General features: G+C 36.8%; 1 protein-coding gene across 1 annotated transcript; it reads right to left on the bottom strand.

The window, feature by feature from the left end:
* Window positions 1-11,528: 11,528 nt before the first annotated feature.
* Window positions 11,529-23,263, bottom strand: LOC140922574 (fibronectin type III domain-containing protein-like). Its single transcript, XM_073372547.1, has 9 exons — window positions 23,199-23,263; window positions 22,581-22,871; window positions 21,658-21,981; window positions 21,162-21,264; window positions 20,842-21,047; window positions 14,281-14,422; window positions 13,100-13,230; window positions 12,872-13,012; window positions 11,529-12,274 (listed from the first exon to the last, which is right to left on the bottom strand). The coding sequence occupies exons 1-9, from the start codon at window positions 23,257-23,259 to the stop codon at window positions 11,529-11,531; spliced, it is 2,145 nt and encodes a 714-aa protein (XP_073228648.1). The 5' UTR covers window positions 23,260-23,263.

The raw sequence follows: 23,263 nt of genomic DNA, 5'->3' as shown, positions 1-23,263 counted from the left end.
GGTTAGCCCCATGGTTTGTCCAAAAATGGCCATTTTTCCGACTTTCTTTTTTTAGGCAATATAGGCCAGGAAAATGTCTTTTATGATATTCTAGAACGAAAAAACGCCTTTCTAAGCTATAAATACAAAAAGTTCAAAAAGTCGAAAAATTGACATTTTTCCAAAGGGGTTAACCCATCGTTTTGGTCCAAAAATGGCCATATTTTCAACTTTCTTTTTTTAGGCAATATAGGCCAGGAAAATGTCTTTTATGATATTCTAGAACGAAAAAACGCCTTTCTAAGCTATAAATACAAAAAGTTCATAAAGTTGAAAAATTGACATTTTTCAAAGAGGGTTTTGGTCCAAAAATGGCCATTTTTCCAACTTTTATTTTTTTAGGCAATATAGGCCAGGAAAATGTCTTTTATGATATTCTAGAACGAAAAACGCCTTTCTAAGCTATAAAGAAAAGAAGTTAAAAAGTGGAAAAATTGACATTTTTCCAAAGGGGTTAACCCATGGTTTTGGTCAAAAAATGGCCAATTCTCTAACTTTTTTTTTAGGCAATATAGGCCAGGAAAACGTCTTTTATGATATTCTAGAACGAAAAAACGCCTTTCTAAGCTATAAATACAAAAAGTTCAAAAAGTCGAAAAATTGACATTTTTCCAAGGGGGTTAACCCATGGTTTTGGTCCAAAAATGGCCATATTTTCAACTTTCTTTTTTTAGGCAATATAGGCCAGGAAAATGTCTTTTATGATATTCTAAAACAAAAAAACGCCTTTCTAAGCTATAAATACAAAAAGTTTATAAAGTCGAAAAATTGACATTTTTCAAAGGGGGTTTTGGTCCAAAAATGGCCATTTTTCCAACTTTTATTTTTTAGGCAATATAGGCCAGGAAAATGTCTTTTATGATATTCTACAACGAAAAAACGCCTTTCTAAGCTCTAAATACAAGAAGTTCAAAAAGTCGAAAAATTGACTTTTTTCCAAAGGGGTTAACCTATGGTTTTGGTTCAAAAATGGCCATTTTTCCAACTTTTTTTTTAGGTAATTTAGGCCAGGAAAATGTCTATTATGATATTCTAGAGCGAAAAAACGTCTTTCTAAGCTATTAAAAACAAGAAGATCAAAAAGTCGAAAAATTGACATTTTTCCAAAGGGGTTAACCCATGGTTTTGGTCCAATAATGGCCATTTTTCCAACTTTTTTTTTAGGCAATATAGGCCAGGAAAATGACTTTTATGATATTCTAGAAGCACAAAAACGCCTCTCTAAGCTATAAAAACAAGAAGTTCAAAAAGTTGAAAAATTGACATTTTTCCATAGGGGATAACCCATGGTTTTGGTCCAAAAATGGCCATTTTTTCCAACTTTTTTTTTAGGTAATTTTGGCCAGGAAAATGTCTATTATGATATTCTAGAGCGAAAAAAAGTCTTTCTAAGCTATAAAAACAAGAAGTTCAAAAAGTCGAAAAATTGACATTTTTTCAAGGGGTTAACCCATGGTTTTGGTCCAAAAATGGCCATTTTTCCAACTTTTTTTTTTAGGTAATCTAGGCCAGGAAAATGTCTTTTATGATATTCGAAAACGAAAAAACGCCTTTCTAAGCTATAAAAACTAGAAGTTCAAAAAGTCGAAAAATTGACTTTTTTCCCAAAGGGGTTAACCCATGGTTTTGGTCCAAAAATGGCAATTTTTCCAACTTTCTTTTTTAGGCAATATAGGACAGGAAAATGTCTTTTATGATATTCTAGAACGAAAAAAGCCTTTCTAAGCTATAAAAACAAGAAGTTCAAAGAGTTGAAAAATTGACAATTTTTCCATAGGGGATAACCCATGGTTTTGGTCCAAAAATGGCCATTTTTCCAACTTTTTTTTTAGGTAATTTAGGCCAGAAAAATGTCTATTATGATATTCTAGAGCGAAAAAACGTCTTTCTAAGCTATAAAAACAAGAAGTTCAAAAAGTCGAAAAATTGACATTTTTCCAAAGGGGTTAACTCATGGTTTTGGTCCAAAAATGGCCATTTTTCCAACGTTTTTTTATTTGGCAATATAGGCCAGGAAAATGTATTATATGATATTCTAGAACGAAAAAACGCCTTTCTAAGCTATAAAAACAAGAAGTTCAAAAAGTCGAAAAAATGACATTTTTCCAAAGGGGTTAGCCCATGGTTTTGGTCCAAAAATGGCCATTTTTCCAACTTTTTTTTTTAGGCAATATAGGCCAGGAAAATGTCTTTTATGATATTCTAGAAGCAAAAAAACGCCTTTCTAAGCTATAAAAACAAGAAGTTCAAACAGTCGAAAAATTGACATTTTTCCAAAGGGGTTAACCCATGGTTTTGGTCCAAAAATGGCCATTTTTCCAACTTTTTTTTTTTTGGCAATATAGGCCAGGAAAATGTCTTTTATGATATTCTAGAACGAAATAACGCCTTTCTAAGGTATAAATACAAGTAGTTTAAAAAATTCGAAAAATTGACATTTTTTAAAAGGGGTTAACCCATGGTTTTGGTCCAAAAATGGCCATTTTTCCAACTTTTTTTTTTTAGGGCAATATAGGCCAGGAAAATGTCTTTTATGATATTCTAGAACGAAAAAACGCCTTTCTAAGCTATAAAAACAAGAAGTTCAAAAAGTCCAAAAATTGACATTTTTCTAAAGGGGTTAACCCATGGATTTGGTCCAAAAATGGCCATTTTTGCAACTTTTTTTTTTTAGGCAATATAGGCCAGGTTAATGTCTTTTATGATATTCTAGAACGAAAAAGCGCCTTTCTAAGCTATAAATACAAGAAGTTCAAAATGTCGAAAAATTGACATTTTTCCAAAGGGATTAACCCATGGTTTTGGTCCAAAAATGGCCATTTTTCCAACTTTTTTTTTTAGGCAATATAGGCCAGGAAAATGTCTTTTATGATATTCTAGAACGAATAAACGCCTTTCTAAGCTATAAAAACAAGAAGTTCAAAAAGTCGAAAAATTGACATTTTTCCAAAGGGGTTAACCCATGGTTTTGGTCCAAAAATGGCCATTTTTTCCAACTTTCTTTTTTTAGGCAATATAGGCCAGGAAAATGTCTTTTATGATATTCTAGAACGAAAAAACGCCTTTCTAAGCTATAAATACAAAAAGTTCAAAAAGTCGAAAAATTTACTTTTTTTTAAAGGGGTTAACCCATGGTTTTGGTCCAAAATTGGCCATGTTTTTTAACTTTTTTTTTTTTAGGCAATATAGGCCAGGAAAATGTTCTTTTATGATTTTCTAGGACGAAAAAACCGCCTTTCTAAGCTATAAAAACAAGAAGTTCAAAAAGTCGAAAAATTGACATTTTTCCAAAGGGGTTAACCCATGGTTTTGGTCCAAAAATGGCCATTTTTCCAACGTTTTTTTATTTGGCAATATAGGCCAGGAAAATGTATTTTATGATATTCTAGAAGGAAAAAACGCCTTTCTAGCTATAAAAACAAGAAGTTCAAAAAGTAGAAAAAATGACATTTTTTCCAAAGGGGTTAACCATGGTTTTGGTCCAAAAATGGCCATTTTTCCAACTTTTTTTTTTTAGGCAATATAGGCCAGGAAAATGTCTTTTATGATATTCTAGAACGTAAAAACGCCTTTCTATGCTATAAAAACAAGAAGTTTAAAAAGTCGAAAATTTTACATTTTCCCAAAGGGGTTAACCCATGGTTTTGGTCCTAAAAATGGCCTTTTTTCTAACTTTTTTTTTTTCAGGCAATATAGGCCATGAAAATGTCTTTTTTGATTTTCTGGAACGAAAAACCGCCTTTCTAAGCTATAAAAACAAGAAGTTCAAAAAGTCGAAAAATTGACATTTTTCGAAAAGGGTTAACCCATGGTTTTGGTCCAAAAATGGCCATTTTTCCAATGTTTTTTTTTAGGCAATATAGGCCAGGAAAATATCTTTTATGATATTCTAGAACGAAAAACGCGTTTTCTAAGCTATAAAAACAAGAATTTCAAAAAGTCGAAAATTGACATTTTTTCAAAGGGGTGTAACCCATGGTTTTGCTCCAAAAATGGCCATTTTTCCAACTTTCTTTTTTTAGGCAATATAGGCCAGGAAAATGTCTTTTATGATATTCTAGAACGAAAAAACGCCTTTCTAAGCTATAAAAACAAGAAGTTCAAAAAGTTGAAAAATTGACGTTTTTCCATAGGGGATAACCCATGGTTTTAATCCAAAAATGGCCATTTTGCAACTTTTTTTTTTAAGGCAATATAGGCCAGGAAAATGTCTTTTATGATATTCTAGAACGAAAAAAGGCCTTTCTAAGCTATAAAAACAAGAAGTTCAAACAGTCGAAAAATTGACATTTTTCCAAAGGGGTTAACCCATGGTTTTGGTCCAAAAATGGCCATGTTTTTAACTTTTTTTTTTTAGGCAATATAGGCCAGGAAAATGTCTTTTATGATTTTCTAGGACGAAAAACCGCCTTTCTAAGCTATAAAAACAAGAAGTTCAAAAAGTCGAAAAATTGACATTTTTCCAAAGGGGTTAACCCATGGTTTTGGTCCAAAAATGGCCATTTTTCCAACGTTTTTTTATTTGGCAATATAGGCCAGGAAAATGTATTTTATGTTATTCTAGAAGGAAAAAACGCCTTTCTAAGCTATAAAAACAAGAAGTTCAAAAAGTCGAAAAATTGACATTTTTCCAAAGGGGTTAACCAATGGTTTTGGTCCAAAAATGGCCATTTTTCCAACTTCTTATTTTTAGTCAATAGAGGCCAGGAAAATGTCTTTTATGATATTCTAGAACGAAAAAACGCCTTTCTAAGCTATAAAAACAACAAGGTCAAAAAGTCGAAAAATTGACATTTTTCCAAAGGCGTTAACCGATGGTTTTGGTCCAAAATGGCCATTTGTCCAACTTTCTTTTTTTAGGCAATATAGGCCAGGATAATGTCTTTTATGATATTCTAGAACGAAAAAACGCCTTTCTAAGCTATAAAAACAAGAAGTTCAAAAAGTCGAAAAATTGACATTTTTCCAAATGGGTTAACCCATGGTTTTGGTCCAAAAATGGCCATTTTTCCAACTTTTTTTTTAGGCAATATAGGCCAGGAAAATGTCTTTTATGATATTCTAGAACAAAAAAACGCCTTTCTAAGCTATAAAAACAAGAAGTTCAAAAAGTTGAAAAATTGACATTTTTCCATTGGGGTTAACCCATGGTTTTGGTCCAAAATTGGCCATTTTTCCAACTTCTTTTTTTTAGGCAATATAGGCCAGGAAAATGTCTTTTATGATATTCTAGAACGAAAAAGCGTCTTTCTAAGCTATAAAAACAAGAAGTTCAAAAAGTCGAAAAATTGACATTTTTCCAAAGGGGTTAACCCATGGTTTTGGTCCAAAAATGGCCATTTTTCCAACTTTTTTTTTTTAGGCAATATAGGCCAGGTTAATGTCTTTATGATATTCTAGAACGAAAAAACGCCTTTCTAAGCTATAAATACAAGAAGTTCAAAAAGTCGAAAATTAACATTTTTCCAAAGGGGGTTAACCCATGGTTTTGGTCCAAAAATGGCCATTTTTCCAACTTTTTTTTTTTAGGCAATATAGGCCAGGAAAATGTCTTTTATGATATTCTAGAACAAAAAAACGCCTTTCTAAGCTATAAAAACAAGAAGTTGAAAAAGTTAAAAAATTGACATTTTTCCATAGGGGTTAACCCATGGTTTTGGTACAAAATTGGCCATTTTTCCAACTTCTTTTTTTTAGGCAATATAGGCCAGGAAAATGTCGTTTATGATATTCTAGAACGAAAAAGCGCCTTTCTAAGCTATAAAAACAAGAAGTTCAAAAAGTCGAAAAATTGACATTTTTCCAAAGGGGTTTAACCCATGGTTTTGGTCCAAAAAATGGCCATTTTTCCAACGTTTTTTTATTTGGCAATATAGGCCAGGAAAATGTCTTTTATGATATTCTAGAACGAAAGAACGCCTTTCTAAGCTATAAAAACAATAAGTTCAAAAATTCGAAAAAATGACATTTTTCCAAAGGGGTTAACCCATGGTTTTGGTCCAAAAATGGCCATTTTTCCAACTTTTTTTTTAGGCAATATAGGCCAGGTTAATGTCTTTTATGATATTCTAGAACGAAATAACGCCTTTCTAAGCTATAAATACAAGAAGTTCAAAAAGTCGAACGATTGACATTTTTCCAAAGGGGTTAACCCATGGTTTTGGTCCAAAAATGGCCATGTTTTTAACTTTTTTTTTTTTAGGCAATATAGGCCAGGAAAATGTCTTTTATGATATTCTAGAACAAAAAAACGCCTTTCTAAGCTATAAAAACAAGAAGTTCAAAAAGTTGAAAAATTGACATTTTTCCATTGGGGTTAACCCATGGTTTTGGTCCAAAAATGGCCTTTTTTGCAACTTTTTTTTTTTTAGGCAATATAGGTCAGGAAAATGTCTTTTATGATTTTCTAGGACGAAAACCCGCCTTTCTAAGCTATAAAAACAAGAAGTTCAAAAAGTCGAACAATTGACATTTTTCCAAAGGGGTTAACCCATGGTTTTGGTCCAAAAATGGCCATTTTTCCAACTTTTTTTTTTTTAGGCAATATAGGCCAGGAAAATGTCTTTTATGATATTCTAGAATGAAAAAGCGCCTTTCTAAGCTATAAAAACAAGAAGTTCAAAAAGTCGAAAAATTGACATTTTTCCAAAAGGGTTAACCCATGGTTTTGGTCCAAAAATGGCCATTTTTTTAATTGTTTTTATTTGGCAATATAGGCCAGGAAAAATTCTTTTATGATATTCTAAAACGAAAAAACGCCTTTCTAAGCTATAAAAGCAAGAAGTTAAAAAAGTCGAAAAATTGACATTTTTCCAAAGAGGATAACCCATGGTTTTGGTCTAAGAATGGCCATTTTTCCAAGTTTTTTTTTAGGCAATATAGGCCAGGAAAATGTCTTTTATGATGTTCTAGAACGTAAAAACGCCTTTCTAAGCTATAAAAACAAGAAGTTCAAAAAGTCGAAAAATTTACATTTTTCCAAAGGGGATAACCCATGGTTTAGGTCCAAAAATGGCGATTTTTTGAAATTTTTTTTTTTAGGCAATATAGGCCAGGAAAATGTCTTTTACGATATTGTAGAGCCAAAAAACGCCTTTCTAGGCTATAAAAACAAGAAGTTCAAACAGTCGAAAAATTGACATTTTTGCAAAGGGTTTAACCCATGGTTTCGGTCCAAAAATGGCGATTTTTCCAACTTTTTTTTTTTAGGCAATATAGGCCAGGAAAATGTCTTTTACGATATTCTAGTGCCAAAAAACGCCTTTCTAGGCTATAAAAACAACAAGTTCAAAAAGTCGAAAAATTGACATTTTTGCAAAGGGTTTAACCCATGGTTTTGGTTCAAAAATGGCCATTTTTCGAACTTTTTTTTTTTTAGGCAATATAAGCCAGGAAAATGTCTTTTACGATATTCTAGAGCGAAAAAACGCTTTTCTACGCTATAAAAACAGGAAGTTCAAAAAGTCGAAGAATTGACTTTTTTGCAAAGGGGTTAACCCATGGTTTTGGTCCAAAAATGGCCATTTTTCCTACTTTTTTTTTAGGCAATATAGGCCAGGAAAATGTCTTTTACGATATTGTAGAGCCAAAAAACGCCTTTCTAGGCTATAAAAACAAGATGGTTAAAAATTCCAAAAATTGAGATTTTTCCAAAGGGGTTAACCCATGGTTTTGATCCAAAAATGGCCATTTTTCCAAATTTTTTTTTTTAGGCAATATAGGCCAGGAAAATGTCTTTTATGATATTCTAGAACGAAAAAACGCCTTTCTAAGCTATAAAAACATGAAGTTCAAAAAGTCGAAAAATTGACATTTTTCCAAAGGGGTTAACCCATGGTTTTGGTCCAAAAATGTCCATTTTGGAAACGTTTTTTTTTTAGGCAATATAGGCAAGGAAAATGTCTTTTATGATATTCTAGACCAAAAAAACGCTTTTCTAGGCTATAAAAACAAGAAGGTTAAAAAGTCGAAAAAGTGACATTTTTACAAAGAGGTTAACCCATGGTTTTGGTCCAAAAACGGCCTTTTATTATATTCTGGAACGAAAAAACGCCTTTGTAGGCTATAAAAATAAGAAGTTGAAAAATTCAAAAAATTGACATTTTTCCAACAGGGTTAACCCATGGTTTTGGTAAAAAATGGCCATTTTTCCAACTTTTCTTTTTAGGCAATACATTCCAGGAAAATGTCTTTTATGATGTTGTAGGAAGAAAAAACGCTTTTCTAGGCTATGAAAACAAGAAGTTCAAAAAGTCAAAAAATTGACATTTTTCCAAATGGGTTAACCCATGGTTTTGGTCCAAAAATGGCCATTTTTCCACAGTGTTTTTTTTGTGGCAATATAGTCGAGGAAAATGTCTTTTATGATATTCTAGAACGAAAAAGGGCCATTTTAGGCTATAAAAACAAGAAGTTCAAAAAGTCGAAAAATTGGCATTTTTGCAAAGGGGTTATCCCATGGTTTTGGTCCAAAAATGGCCATTTTTCCAACTTTTTTTTAGGCAATATAGGCGAGGAAAATGTCTTTTATGATATTCTAGAACGAAAAAACGCCTTTCTGGGCTATAAAAACAAGAAGTTAAAAAAGTGGAAAAGTGACATTTTTGCAAAGGGGTTAACCCATGGTTTTGGTCCAAAAATGGCCATATTTCCAACTTTGTTTTTTAGGCAATATAGGCCAGGAAAATGTCATATATGATATTCTAGAACGTAGAAAGACCTTTCTAGGCTATATAAAGAAGAAGTTTAAAAAGTCGAAAAATTGAGATTGTTAGAAATGGGTTAACCCATGGTTTTGGTCCAAAAAATGGCCAATTTTCCATCTGTTGTTTTCTTTAGGCAATATAGGCCAGGAAAATGTGTTTGACGATATTCTAGAAACAATAAAACGGCATGCTAGGCTATTAAAAGAATAAGTTAAAAAGTTAAAAAAATTAAGATTTTTTTTAAGGAGTTTGTCGACGATTCTGGGCAAAAATTGGTCATTTTGTCATCTTCTTATTTTAAGCCATAGAGGCCAAGGAAATGTGTTTTACGATATTCTGAAAAGGAAACACGCCTTTCTAGGGGCCATAAAAACAAGAAGTTAAAAGTGGTTAAACATTGAGATTTTTTCGAATTTCTTAGTCTATTTGATTGGTTAAAAGTTGATCTTTTGTCTTTTTTGTAGGCTATATAGGCCAGCAAAATGTGTTTTCTGATACTCTACAAAGTAAAAAACGCCCCGCTAGGCTATAAAAACAAGAAGCCTGAAGAAGTCGAAAAATTAACTTTTTTTTAAAGGGATTAGTGGATGGTTTTGGTCGAAATTTGGCCATATTTTCATAGTTTTCGTTTAGGCAATAAAGGCCAGGAAAATATGTTTTACAATATTCTAGAAAGAAAAAACGCCTTTCTAGGCTATAAAAACTAGAAGTTGAGAAAGTCAAAAAATGAAGATTTTTCTGAAGGGGTTAGTCCATGGTTTTTGTTAAAAATCGGCCATTTCTCTTTCGTTTTATTATTTTAGGTAAAATAGTCCGGAGAAATGTGTTTTACGATATTCTAAAAAGAAAAGACGTCCTTCTAGGCTATAAAAACAAGAAGTTCAAAAAGTCAAAAAATTGACGTTTTTCCAAAGGGTCCATGGTTTTTGTCAAAAATTGGCCATTTTTTCATCGTTTTATTTTAGGTAATATAGTCCGGAGAAATGTGTTTTACGATATTCTAGAAAGAAAAAACGCTTTTCTAGGCTCTAAAAGCAAGAAGTTGAAAGAGTCGCAAAATTGACGTTTTTTCAAAGGGTCCATGGTTTTGATCAAAAATTGGCCATTTTATCGTCTTTTTATTTTAGGCAATATACGCGCGCTAATAAAGTCGAGGCGAGGTAAGAAAAGGTGCGTTAAACGTAAAACTTGAGTGAGGTTTAACTCTTAAGTTGATATGCGATTTTATATTCTTTCCATACATACGTAAAAATGTTGTGAAAGTGGGAAACCACCCTTTTTTTGACGCTTGCATTTGCGCTTGCATTTTTAGTTGCGTTTAGACCACTGAAGAAGAGCGGTGATCTTTAAATAGTCTGGTTTTCCTCTCTTTTTAAGATTAATAGACATCTATTTAACAACATGTGACAGAAGGTTTTTTTTTTCTTACGGTTTTTATGTAAGCCAGGGTCAAAACTGAAGATTCTGGAAGTATCCGCAGCAGTATTAGCTCAGTTGGTAGTGCACTTGACTGCAGGGCGGGAGGTTGCGGATTCGTATCCCGGGACCGGACCAATAATCAGGGTCTTGAAGGAACTGAGAAATGAATGTTCTGTGTTTGCCCTGCTGACAAGTAGATCTTCGCGTGGCTCGGTTGAACATGTAAAAATTCGTGGTCACTGTCCCCAATTAGTACTTTCGTGCTAAATACATTGATACTAAAATGAAGTGTATTTTTTATATCAAAATATTTATTTACAACCACTCTATATGTTTATTGGAAGGCATTAAAAAAAACCATCTATTTCTGGTGCACACCCGGACTGATTAAATAAATCTGTCCATTCCCATCTGTTGGCTATGGCAGATGGAAGTTTCTCTTTTGTAAGAACTGGGGCGCTTTCCATTCCGGCAAAATTTCCGGTTGGAAATTCCGGAAATATTCCAGGTCAAATGGAAAGGCTTCCCCCCCCCCCCCCCCTGAGAGCCTCGTTTACAATATCACTGCTCTCGTGAAGTAAAAATCCAACAAAATGGATGTCTGTAGCCAGGGGCGGATCTAGGGGGAGGGTGCAGGGGGTGCGCACCCCCCCTTCCCGAGATGACCTGCGGTTTTCTAATACAACTGGTATTCCGCAAAAAAAAAACTATGTGGTTTATTGGTGTTGAAGTAAAGCAAGAGACGAGTGCACCCCCTCCTAAAAAAAATCCTGGATCCGCCCCTGGTAGCATTGCGGTACTTTTGGACAATTTCGACGAATTTCTTGCTTTTGTTTTTGCCAGCAAGAGACAAGTTAAAATCCTTCCAGCGTTCTAACATCGGACGTGCAGATTTCATTTTGAACGATAAGATAAGTGAAAAGAGAAAAATGCGATTTCCCGTGAACAACGCTTACTGATTGGAAATGGCGGGAAAAAATTACAGGTGCCGGCCGCTGGCTGAAACTGAATTGCGCAAATTTCGGGAATTTTTGTTCCAACCCGTTAGAACGGAAAAGTTGGAATACCTAGCTCCGCCCGAAGTTCGTCCGTTTGTTCTGGAAACATTCCTATGGAACCGCGCGTTTAATTAGCATTTAAACCGGTCAAACTGGAAATTTTGCCTAAATGGGAAGCGCCCGTCCATCATCGGTATTACCGGGCGCTCCCCTGATTTTGGTCCCCAAAACAGCAGTTGGGAAAACAGTACCATTTTTATCTCACTTATTACATCAATTGACACAGTTTAAGGATTTTAGTCTTTTGGTTTGTTCCCGGAGCCTCGGGAAACATTACGATTGAAACATCAAGATTCGATTCCCTTTTTTAGCATGATGTTAGGCTATTTTGTGACATAGGAACGTAGTAATCGTGTGACGCTGAGGCCACTGTCGTTTGATTCACGTTGTTTTCAGCCCTTGGTTGATGATAATTAGCAGATGAGGATGAGCCCTTTGGTTTGACAAAAGGGTCATCTATTTTTCTAATCGTCATCGGTTCGTAATATTTTGGTGAATCGGGAGAGGTGTTTGCGTTATCCATTTCTGAGCTCATAGGCTCATAATACTTGGGTGAATCAGGCTTAATGGCACCTGCCATCGGTTCATAGTTTTGGTCTGAATATTGACTGTGAAATTTGTCTCCATCATTCTGGTTTAATCCACCTTCCATTGGCTCATAATATTGTTTCCCACATTTTAATGATGTCCCATTCGATGCATTCTTTACCTGAGGTGATTTTGTATCGCTCACTAGCTCAAGATATTCTGGGATAGGCTTTGCATAAGCAGGCTGACCATAAATCTGGGGAGTATCCATCGTTCGGAAATCCAGTTTCTCGTATAATTCACTATCGTTGTCATCTCTTTGTGGGTCAATCGGCTCGTAACAAGCGACTCCTATCGTTGATGGATCAAGGGTTTGGTACTGAGGAAGTGGCAGAGGCCTAGACCGTCTTTGTGCTCCGTTTTCTCCAAGAAGCCCTGAGGGCGTATGAATGGTTGATACATTGCCGCTGAGTTCGTTTGATGCATCGTTGTATGAAGATGTCTGCATCCTGACTCTTTGCCTTTCTGTAACACAAGAAGACAATTACTGAGGGATTTTATTAAATGTATATTAGTCTGGGAGTTCAAAACTGCGTAAATGGAAGGACGTTTATATCTAAAACGTTCTCAGATAATGGAATTATCAGTCCAAGTGTTCTGTAACTATGTTTTCAGTGAAAGTTAGCTTACTGAGAGTTAATGACTTGTACTTCATGCAATAACTGTAGTGCTGTTTTAACGATTAGTCATTTTCTATAAATTTCAAGTCATATATCATTGTAATATGAAGTTTTAAAAGCAATATTTAAACCATTTTTATTTTCTTTCCTCATTTTGATGTCACCTGTGACATATTATTAAACAGGAGCACGCACCGCCACTTGGATGCCAGTATTCGTTTCGGAAAATGAATGCAAATGAAAGACCTGCCTCGTAGGGCTTAACCGGTCGCAGTAGCCTTTGGACAAAACGGACAAAAACATTTTAGATATTCCCCGCGGGCGTCTAAACTATAATTGATTTTGAGTAACGGCCAATCACACCTCGCTAAACATTTTTTACATTGTATATACTCTTTTAGATGCAAGTTAATGCTAAGTCATGATTGAAATAAAAACTAACCTCCGTCCCCTCTTGCCTTCTTTCTCTTGTAGCAGATCAGAATGACAACTAGGAAGGCAATCAACGCTACACCAAAGACTGCACAAAGAATCACCCACAGTCTGAGTCCGGAACTCTCCGTTCTAGAGCCTGTGACCAGAACTGTGGCAATGAAAATGAATATTAATTACTGAACCATGAATGTGCTACCCTGCCAGCTGCGGATTGTGTGGTCCTGCTTAGACCTACCTTGAACATTAACCCAGGTGGAAGTTACATTCATTCCCAAACTGTTTTCAGCTACGCACTGATAAATTGCATCATGCCAGGTTTCTATGTTTGAGAGCTCAAGAACGTTGCCTTTTACTCTTAATTTTGAGCTGCAAAAATAAACAATGAAAAAGATTAAAGCTTAAATCACAGATTAAGAAAGGCTGAGAGCAGTATATAACAACAGTTCGGCTCTTATCAAGAACCACTTGACTGCGCCCGACTGCCGACACTAGGGTGATTTAGCAACAGAACGGGAACGTCATTTGACAACGGGAAAGCGCGCGAAAAGGACTAAAGTCGACTTCCGGTGCGCAATTTGCGGCTCTGCCATTGGTTAAGCCAGTTGTTTGATTTGCCCGCGCAGTTGTCAACTGACGTTTTCGTTCTGTGGCTAAATCAGCCTACTATATAACGTACAGACATTTGCAGGACGTAGCCTCTATGATGTATAAAGTAAAGCATGGTCTTGCGCCTATTTGCAACTCTAAATCATTCAGTGCAAAGAACACGCAGTAGGAACCATGATTTGGAACTTCCTAAATTCGGAACTGTTCTATATGGGAGACACTCTGTAAAAGACTTGGACTGAGATACTTCGTGATCCAACTGAAAAAAGTAATTGTGTATGTAATACGTTTAATTGATCATTTTAGTGATAAAAATACTTCAAGGCCCCATTAGCTGTAGAGCTAAATACTTTGACACGTGAAAAAGTTTCATTCATTCATTCATTCATTCATTCATCAAGCGATGTAAAAGGAATGAGAGAGGGGGGTTGTGAGGACAGGCGGAGAAATTGTAAGCTGTATAAGAACTAGGTGAAGTACATACTGGAACATGGACCAAAAAAAAAGGCCAGCATAGACAGGATAGTATAACCTAATGCAGTCCTTTGGGAGACGAAGAGACTTGACATTGGGAATTGCACTTAGTTAATGTAAATGACGCATGGATTGTCTCAATTTAAAGTTGAATATTATGCATAAATACAGGGCAGGTCGTACTTTAAATTGAACAAAGCATTTTTATTGTCGGGGTGATGTTGATATAATCCTGTAAAATCCGTTAAATCAAAAATGAACAAGCCAATATATTTTAGCCTACGTGTAGCCGGGATCGTGTGCGGCTACAAATAGGCTAATATATTGCAGCCTTACTCTGACACATTTATCTTTTGTCCATTCCTGAACCAGTGGTACTGCGGGTTAGGTTTTGCTTTGGCCACGCACGTCAAAACTTTTGACTTTGTTGTCTCTACCAACGTTTTTGAAGGGAGTGGTTTTTCCCACTTTGGTGAAGCTGAAAAAATTACGTATAACGAAAATTAAATTAGTGTTTTTATAACTGATGACTTTAAATAAAAGCCAGTTATATTTTGTTTAAAACACAAAATATTATTTCGCGTTTGAACTTATGAATTCAATGAAAAGCGTCCCTTAAGTTTTTTGAAAGGCTTCAAAACATGTAATTAATGTATTTTAATGTATTTTCCCTGAGGTTGATTTCAATTCTCCCCTGACTTTTTAGGCAGATGAGTTTAATGCATTTTTGTAAACAGCACCAGAGTCTAAACTAAAGTACTTTACAAACAAGCCTGTGAGCAACAAACCCATTATTATTTTACACACTCACGACGTAAGCATAAAAGCGAGGCTCAAGAGGTGACAAGATTTGCCGCAACCTTCAAAAAGGGTAAATAGGGCGGCGAAAACAAGAACGATCTGGTGATCTAGACGATTAAACATGAACCCCAAAAGATATTCCCGCTGAATTCGGAGCAGTTATAGTGAATGAATGGCGTTGGAAACTGGACAGTGGAGAAACAAACCTTTCGCAAGGATCCTTCGGAAATACATGAAACGTCAAGCCTTTCTTACTATCGGAAATATTTCAAAGCACAGGAGCGCAGCATTTGTGAGAACTATTTTTTTAGTTGTAGGGTGCGCTTCTGCCTCTTTGTACAATTTAATTGCGATGTGGCTCTTAGACGACGCTTTCATGCTTACGACGTCGTAAGTGCGTGTGCATTGTATTTATAATTATTAAAACTGAATCATTGGATAATGCAATTCTAGAGCTCTGATTGGCTTACCCATCATGGTGCATGCGCCATTTTACCATGCTCTCTAAATATGGTAACTGTACGCGTTTGCTCAAAATTAAAAACAAGCTGAAAATCGGCCGTTTTTACAAATAAATTCGGAAGAATTCTCGATATTTTGTGGGTGTTTTTAATAAAACAAATATTCTACTCGCGCTTGTTGGATATGAGATGGCGTGGCGCCTCGTTGGCTAGCGACTATCTCATACCCAACGTGCACTCGCGCGTGGAATAATTGTTAATTGGGGAGCAAGGGTGGCTCATGCAGTGGTGAGAGCACTCGCCTCCCACCAATGTGGCCGGGGTTCAAATCCCGGCGTTGACGCCATATGTGGGTTGAGTTTGTTGTTGGTTCTCTCCTTTGCTCCGAGAGGTTTTTCTCCGGGTACTCCGGTTTTCCCTTCTCCTCAAAAACCAACATTTCCAAATTCCAATTCGACCAGGATTCAGGTAGACGAAGAACCACTATGTGGATGTGCTACCTGCAAATCGTTATTTATTTATTTATTATTGTTACGATTATTATGATTATGATCTGGATTACGATTATCGTTATTATTTTCTTATCATTATACAGTATTTATTCTGATACTGAGGACAGTTCTACACGGGCCAAAAAAGGGCGAAATCTGTGCACCCTGAATGGCACTAAGATCAGGTTTACCGGTGGTTTCTTGGTGTTGCGGATCACCAAATGACGTCACCTTTAGCCTGTTTTGTGCTTTTCACTATCCTAAGGTTCAAGTTTTTATTCCGCCTTTACAAATATTCATTTCTGCAAACGAATGCAAAATTTCTGTCGGTTTGTCAGTACTGACAAATTCACTGACAAATTTGACTTAATTAAGCAAGAGTTCAACTAACATAAACCGACAAACCGACAACTGACAAATTTTGTCGGTTTGTCAGTACCGACAAATTCACTGACAAATTTTGACTTAATTAAGCGAGAGTTCAACTGACATGAACCGACAAACCGACAACTGACAAATTTTGTCGGTTTGTCAGTACTGACAAATTCACTGACAAATTTTGACTTAATTAAGCAAGAGTTCAACTGACATGAACTGACAAACCGACAACTGACAAATTTTGTCGGTTTGTCAGTACCGACAAATTCACTGACAAATTTTGACTTAATTAAGCAAGAGTTCAACTGACATGAACCGACAAACCGAAAACGAACAACTTTTAGTTCCTGAAATGAAGAACAGATGTGATGTGGCCGCATCTCAAGTCTTGAAAACGTTTTTAACAATTAAGCCCATATGTATCAGCTAACGCTTTGGTGACTGCCAGCGAGAAACGAAAAAAGATGTTTTCACCATTTCCCTATAAAGATGATGAGAGATTTACACTTGAAATGTATTATATATTATTGAGTTTTGTTGATTGTGCTCCTAGGCCTTATGGTTTTTTCACATTGCTTTTGGTCCCAAAATTCATGTGTAAAAGGCACGGACATGATACTGTATACAGATGAGATTATTAAACTCGTATCGTGCCTGCAACATCATGCGTGTATTTCCGTTTTTCCGTTACTGGCCGTTTGCCTTTGGTAGTTTTCCTTTCATATGAAAGTATGCATATTTTCACCACCCGTACCCACTTTAATAGCTTTTACTTAAGGTGACTCGACCCAGTTTTTTGGGGGGTACCATCCTACTTTGAAGCTCTCTGGTATCCTCACCTTTACTTTTATCGTAAGTCTAACACATAGAGTGGATAACATTTAGATCAATCTACAATATAACATAAAATTTTTGGCGATCGGAGTAAATGTCACGTGGTTATAATGCCACGCCCCTTTGAGGTCTGAGTCGAAAATCTGCTGTTGCCGGCATTTTTTCGTGAAAATCTCTCGGCTACACATAGTGCGTATTAGTGCCTTGCGCTGAACAGAGTTTCACCAAAATCGCAAAGACCCAATTCGAGAAATTCAGCGGTTTCCAAATTTAGGTCCTAATTTATGACTTTTGAAAAGTCGTCCATACTGCAGTGTAGAAGACTTCTCCCCGTCGCAATCACCAACAAAAACATTATATATTTGTCCGTCCCGGAACTGGAGAATATCGTTTTTCTTACTTGGTTCTCTTAAGTTGTACTCTAGACTGCAAAACAGTCCGTCTTTTGCGTATTCAAGTACGCGCGAGCAGTCAAACAAAAGGTCGGAAACGAAGCTGAAAACAGAGAGCGAGACTGGGGAGAGACGCTAAAAATACGGACTGTCCGTTTTGCATACGTGATATTCGTTCGAATTACCCGCTTCTCCCAGCCACGGGCAATTCCAATTGGCTAAATTTCGATGCAAGCTGTCACCAAGCTGTCAAGTAATGTTTTAAACACGTCATTCGCGATATTCCCTACCGTGATGAATTTCCAAAGCTTTCGCTGTAAAATTACGGATGTTGATCACCTGGATTTGCTTGCAAGAATTGGGATTTGTTTTAAAATCGGAGCAAAGGGAAGCTGTGGAGTTGCTGCTCAGGGGAAAGGATGTTTTCTGTGTTCTACCAACAGGATTTGACAAAAGTCTTATTTATCAGATGTTTGTTCATGCAAAGAGTTCTTCAAGTCCCGTGCAACGGCCGACCGTCATTGTTATCTCGCCTGGCTAAAAAAGGGGGATCGGTAGGAAACACACGACCCAGTTTACCTCATGCAAAAATGCTTCTTGTTCCATTTAATTGTTTTCTCTGTCGAGTAGATTTTGCTTTGGAGGAAAACGTTTTGATTGAGCAAATGTGAGTTTTGGCCGCTTATTAAATATATTTCATACTGAGAGGTCGTGACACGCATATTGATTTTCTCTGGTAGGCATGATTTGCTCTCTTATGCAAGAGCATTTTCTTTCTTGGCCTCTTTAGAAATGTAAAGCTTTTCATTGCGGCTGATCAAGGGTCTTAGGTTGTTTTATTTCTCCAAAGTGCCTCCTGGATTTGAATAATTTTAAGCGATTTTCTTTGTGTCCGTCAATGTGACTTTTTCCTGCAATGTTTTGTCACGCTGGGCCCAGCTCGTTACAGTTTTCACCAGGATGTTTAAATTCTCACAGATACACCAAGACGTGGATTGGAATGAGGGGATTTACTCATTCTTTTCAGTCGCAATAATTGTTCACTGTCAGTTGGCGTGTTCAGTTCTTCTCTAATTTGCGAAAGCATCGCCGTGCAGTTTCACGGGGATCCCAGGGCAGTTTCTAACCTTTGTTCCGCACGGAGAGTAAACTTTTGTGAAGAAAGATTCTCGATCCTTCCTCGAGGACAACGGAAAGGTCGTTTTTCAGTAGGTCGGCCCACTTTGGTAACGTTTCTCCATTTCTTGTAGGCGCAACAAACACATTTTCAGAGCTTATCCATCCACTCGCAAACTACAATTTATCCGAAGCGCTCGGCTCTTTCGGCTTTCTCCCTCTCCGGGGAGCAGGCACAGGCTTTGTTGTCGTACTGCCACTTCCACTATATATACTACATTTCACTATATACACTACGTTTCACAGAGAAGCAACGCTAAAAACTGCTTTAGAATTACTGGATTACAGTGTCAAGATTCGAAGCAAAGTGCAGACAATAACACGCGCTATTTCTCCCTCGAAACCAGTCATCGAGTGTATCAAATTCACAAAGAGGGCGGAGCTGTGAACAGATTTTTGACAGCTCAACGACGTTTTTGAACCCCCCGGTCGGAACGAACTCGTTGTATGGAAAACAGACAGTCGGGTTTTTTTCTCTCGCCTCACACGCGTGTGAGGCTCGCGCGCTTCGCGCGTAAAACTCTTACGCTACGCTTTATCGATTTCTTTACTGATTTTGAGGAAAAAAACCGACTGTTTTGCAGTCTAGTTGTACTCCAGTTGCTACCAACTCTTTCTCTTGTCCTTCTTTACAGTCAAGCTACACAGCTACAATGTCAAGTAGATGTTTCTGACTTTAACTACCCAGTGGAATTAAATCGGGCGAAGAAACGGACGAGGTTGGCGAAGAAACCGACGTTGGAAGGCAGCGCTTGAACCGGGAGCTTGAACCTCTCTCCACTTTCACTCTTCTCGTTTTCAGAACTAAACAAGGCGCTTGACACAAACAAATACAGCTGATGAAGGGTTTTCATTTTCCTTCCACAAGAACTATAAACTCAGTCCGACTTATCCTCGGCTCGCAGTATTCTCTTTGCGAGATACTCAATCAAACGAGCACCCTCGTCTGCTTCGAGGGCTGAAACAAGTTCTCGGTGCCAATCTGATCCCCCTGAGAACCAAACTTGTCACGCTGGCGATGGAGGTGCCAGCTTGGCCTGTTATCAATCAACTTTGTTTTCCGGAACGTTATTTTTCAGCCAATTGTATTTTCCTTCGACTGGGCGAAGTGCAAATGAAATTTTATAAGAGATCGTTGCAAGCTCTCCTTTACTCTGCCCCTCGCGGCTTCGCCGCTCGCTCCCGCGTTCTCGCGAGACTCGCTTCGCTTGCCCAAATAGGAGAGCTTGCTCGCAGGCTAAGCGAGAGTGAGAAAGATCGAAATAGATCCTAAAAAAAGTTCCAACTTTGGTTTGTGCGCTTCTGCCAAAAAGAAATGTTTATAGTAATTTTTCTGTTTAATTACATCCCTTTAGTCGGAAATATGCCCTCTGTGTTGCAAACCTCACTGTTAGCCATTCTTATGATAGTCAAAAATCAGTTCAAGAAGGGAAATGGGGGAAACATCTTTTTTTGGTTTCTCGCTGGCCGTCACCAAAGAATTAACTCATACATATGGGCTTAATTGGAACGTTTTCAAGACTTGAGATGCGGCCACATCACATCTGTTCTTCATTTCAGGAACTAAAAGTTGTTCGTTTTCGGTTTGTCGGTTCATGTCAGTTGAACTCTTGCTTAATTAAGTCAAAATTTGTCAGTGAATTTGTCGGTACTGACAAACCGACAAAATTTGTCAGTTGTCGGTTTGTCAGTTCATGTCAGTTGAACTCTTGCTTAATTAAGTCAAAATTTGTCAGTGAATTTGTCAGTACTGACAAATCGACAAAATTTGTCAGTTGTCGGTTTTGTTATGAGTACGAGAAAATACGTCTGTAAGCTTCAACTTCAAGAGCTTTATTGCAGTAGTTTTACACTTCATGTGATCCTCGAGATCACGTGACAATCACAGGACAACCAACTTATCATAACAGGTTTGTCGGTTCATGTCAGTTGAACTCTCGCTTAATTAAGTCAAAATTTGTCAGTGAATTTGTCGGTACTGACAAACCGACAAAATTTGTCAGTTGTCGGTTTGTCGGTTTATGTCAGTTGAACTCTTGCTTAATTAAGTCAAATTTGTCAGTGAATTTGTCAGTACTGACAAACCGACAGAAATTTTGCATTCGTTTGCAGAAATGAATATTTGTAAAGACGTAATAAAAACTTGAACCTTAGGATAGTGAAAAGCACAAAACAGGCTAAAGGTGACGTCATTTGGTGATCCGCAACACCAAGAAACCACCGGTTTACCAGCTTCAGAGTTAAAATTTAAAATACTTAGGCGCATAAACTATTTAATTCTAACACTGTTTTCATCTCAAAACCTGAAATTCAGTTAAGTCTTTTCATAAAATCTTTTAATTATAAAAAAAGAAGCAAACAAACCTTGCACGGTCAAAAATGTTGCCGTGGACGCGTGATTGAAACTACCGTCTGTAGATGAAGCAGTACATGTGTATGTTCCCTGATGCTCTTCCTCTACCTGGCGAATTATCAAAAGCCTACCGAAATGTTCTGAGGGCAAAAGAAAGTCTTCCTGATCATCTTTAATCTCTTCACCGTCTTTTGTCCATGTTATCATTGGTGGAGGTCTGTCACACGGGAAAAAATTAACAACCACAACTTTCAGAAAATCGCAAGATGTCTTGAGAGATATGTGACGTTAGTTTTAATGAATTTATGAGCAGTATCGATCGTAAACTTACTTTGCTCCAGCAAGACAGTACAGCATCTTTCCAGAACCTTCGATAGCTTGCTCTTTTAGGTCTGGTGAGAAGTATATTTTCGGTCCTCGGTTTCCTAAGAACTCTACAAAAATGAAAAAAAAAAGGAGGGAAAATAGAATTAAAAATCAGAAAGATATAATGAAATGAAAGGAAGAGACAGAGATCAAAAACAGTTTAATCATGCAAAAAACGGCGAATGTGCAGCAGGTAGTGAGCGGGCCCGAGGGCTTAGGAGTGGTGCACGGCGAAAGAAATAGTTCGTCCTCCTTTTCCTTGTACTTCTTTCTGATGCTTCTGTTTCTCCATACCTTCTGGTGTAAAATGTAAAATTACGGATACCTATATATAATTATTATTCCTATTTTAAAATTACTTGAAGATCAGGAAAAAGGAAACATCAAATTTTACGAAAAACAAATGTTCGGTGACACTTTACTATGTTATGTGTGTGTGAGCACGAGGTAATTCCCCCTACCTAGACCGTGTAACCGGAAATTGACAGCATGTGAGTAAGTCTTATTTTCAACAGTGGCCATCTCACAGACAATTCCCTTTGTCTTTCTAACTTTCTCCACGTCCTGTAATGTTACAAACATGATCACCAAGGTTCCTTCAAGAGTCACCGCAATGCGCTCGTCTTCAGATAAGGCATTGAATACTTCGGGGTTTGAGGGATCGATACCACCCCATCGATATGTCACGCCAAAACTGGGCTTGTGTCGTGGACAGGGGACTTCGACGGGTTTTCCAAGAGTGACGGGAGCAACTTTATGGTCTTCGAAATAGAATCCCCCTAGGGCTGAAACAACAAGATGCGTAGCTTAGATTAGACGAATAGCTTAGAAATTCATCAAAAAGAAGACTTGTCAGTGATGCAGATAAACAGTTAAATGTTCCCACTAAAATGTGGTACAAACTATTGAAAATTTTTAGTCTAGTTTTTATGTTGCTAAATTAACGTTATATGCACGGCAGCATGGAAAAGTAGTAAAATTTGCAAGGCATTAAAACGGTTATAGTAATAACGATAATGATAATTATAAAGATGATGACAACAATGTTGGCGATGTTGATGCAGATGATGATGGCAATGATATTGATAATAATGATGATGATTTTGATAATAATAATAATAATAATAATAATAATAATAATAATAATAATAATAATAATAATAATAAGCAATACTGAAAACGGACGAAAGGAGAAGGATTTGCGGAGTGGCCATATCCTCGGAAGCGTTCTTATTCATGGTTTTATCTATATTTATACGAAGTATAGGGGCATTTATTCCAAAGTGGCGTTTATTCTGTTGTATTTTGTAGGACAAGGTTTAACAACTTGTCCCTGACGAATGAGACACTGAGGACATCAGGTATATAATTGAGCGTATAGTACCTGAAACATTGACCTGCAGTTTTCTGCTGAAATCCATGCCATAATCATTTTTTACAAAGCACTGGTATTCCCCGTTGTTTCTCTGATTAAGGGATTGTCCCACAAGTGTCCCCGAGAGCAAAAGGCGATAAACCCCTCCGTATTTAATATTGGCTCCATTCAGCTGCCATTTGTAGTGTAAAGGTCTTGTACCAGATGCCTCGCAAGGAAGCTGGAACCCACTCTTTGACGTCACATCTCCAGGCTGATTCAAGTCATCAGCTAAAAACTTGGTTATAACAGGTGGGATACCTGACAATGTAAAAGGAGTTGTACATTAATCCGGTATATATTTCAACAAATGCCATGCTGGTTATTGAAATAAGTGATACGACTGCTTCGAATAAGCAGTTGATAGGAGAAGTATTCAAGAACATACAATTTTTTTGTGTGGTTTAACTTTAAAATAACTGGATCGAATGGTCGCTTAACTGACCTCATACTCATAAGCGCGGCAAAATTGCGACGCTGTAGTAAAAAAGTTAAATGGTTGTCTTAGCTTTTAGATATATATTTAAAATAATAGGTCTACAGAACATGATGAAACATACATTTATCAAATGACTTTGACTAACTCACCCGAGAATGTATTGTGGATCCCTTGTACCAGAAACACCCAGGCCATGAACGAAGGAAACATCGTT

The sequence above is a fragment of the Porites lutea genome, chromosome 13, assembly GCF_958299795.1.
Source record: "Porites lutea chromosome 13, jaPorLute2.1, whole genome shotgun sequence".
Lineage (NCBI taxonomy): Eukaryota > Metazoa > Cnidaria > Anthozoa > Scleractinia > Poritidae > Porites > Porites lutea.
This window is presented reverse-complemented; position numbering and strand designations above follow the sequence as displayed.

Bases quoted from the DNA above. Each gene is read 5' to 3' on its own strand.
- LOC140922574 (XM_073372547.1), bottom strand. From the start codon at position 23,259: ATGTTTCCTTCGTTCATGGCCTGGGTGTTTCTGGTACAAGGGATCCAC. The intron at 21,265-21,657 runs GTAGGGGGAATT...TCATTTTTGTAG, and splicing joins TTTCCGGTTACACGGTCTAG to AGTTCTTAGGAAACCGAGGA. The intron at 12,275-12,871 runs GTTAGTTTTTAT...CTTGTGTTACAG, and splicing joins GAAGGCAAGAGGGGACGGAG to AAAGGCAAAGAGTCAGGATG.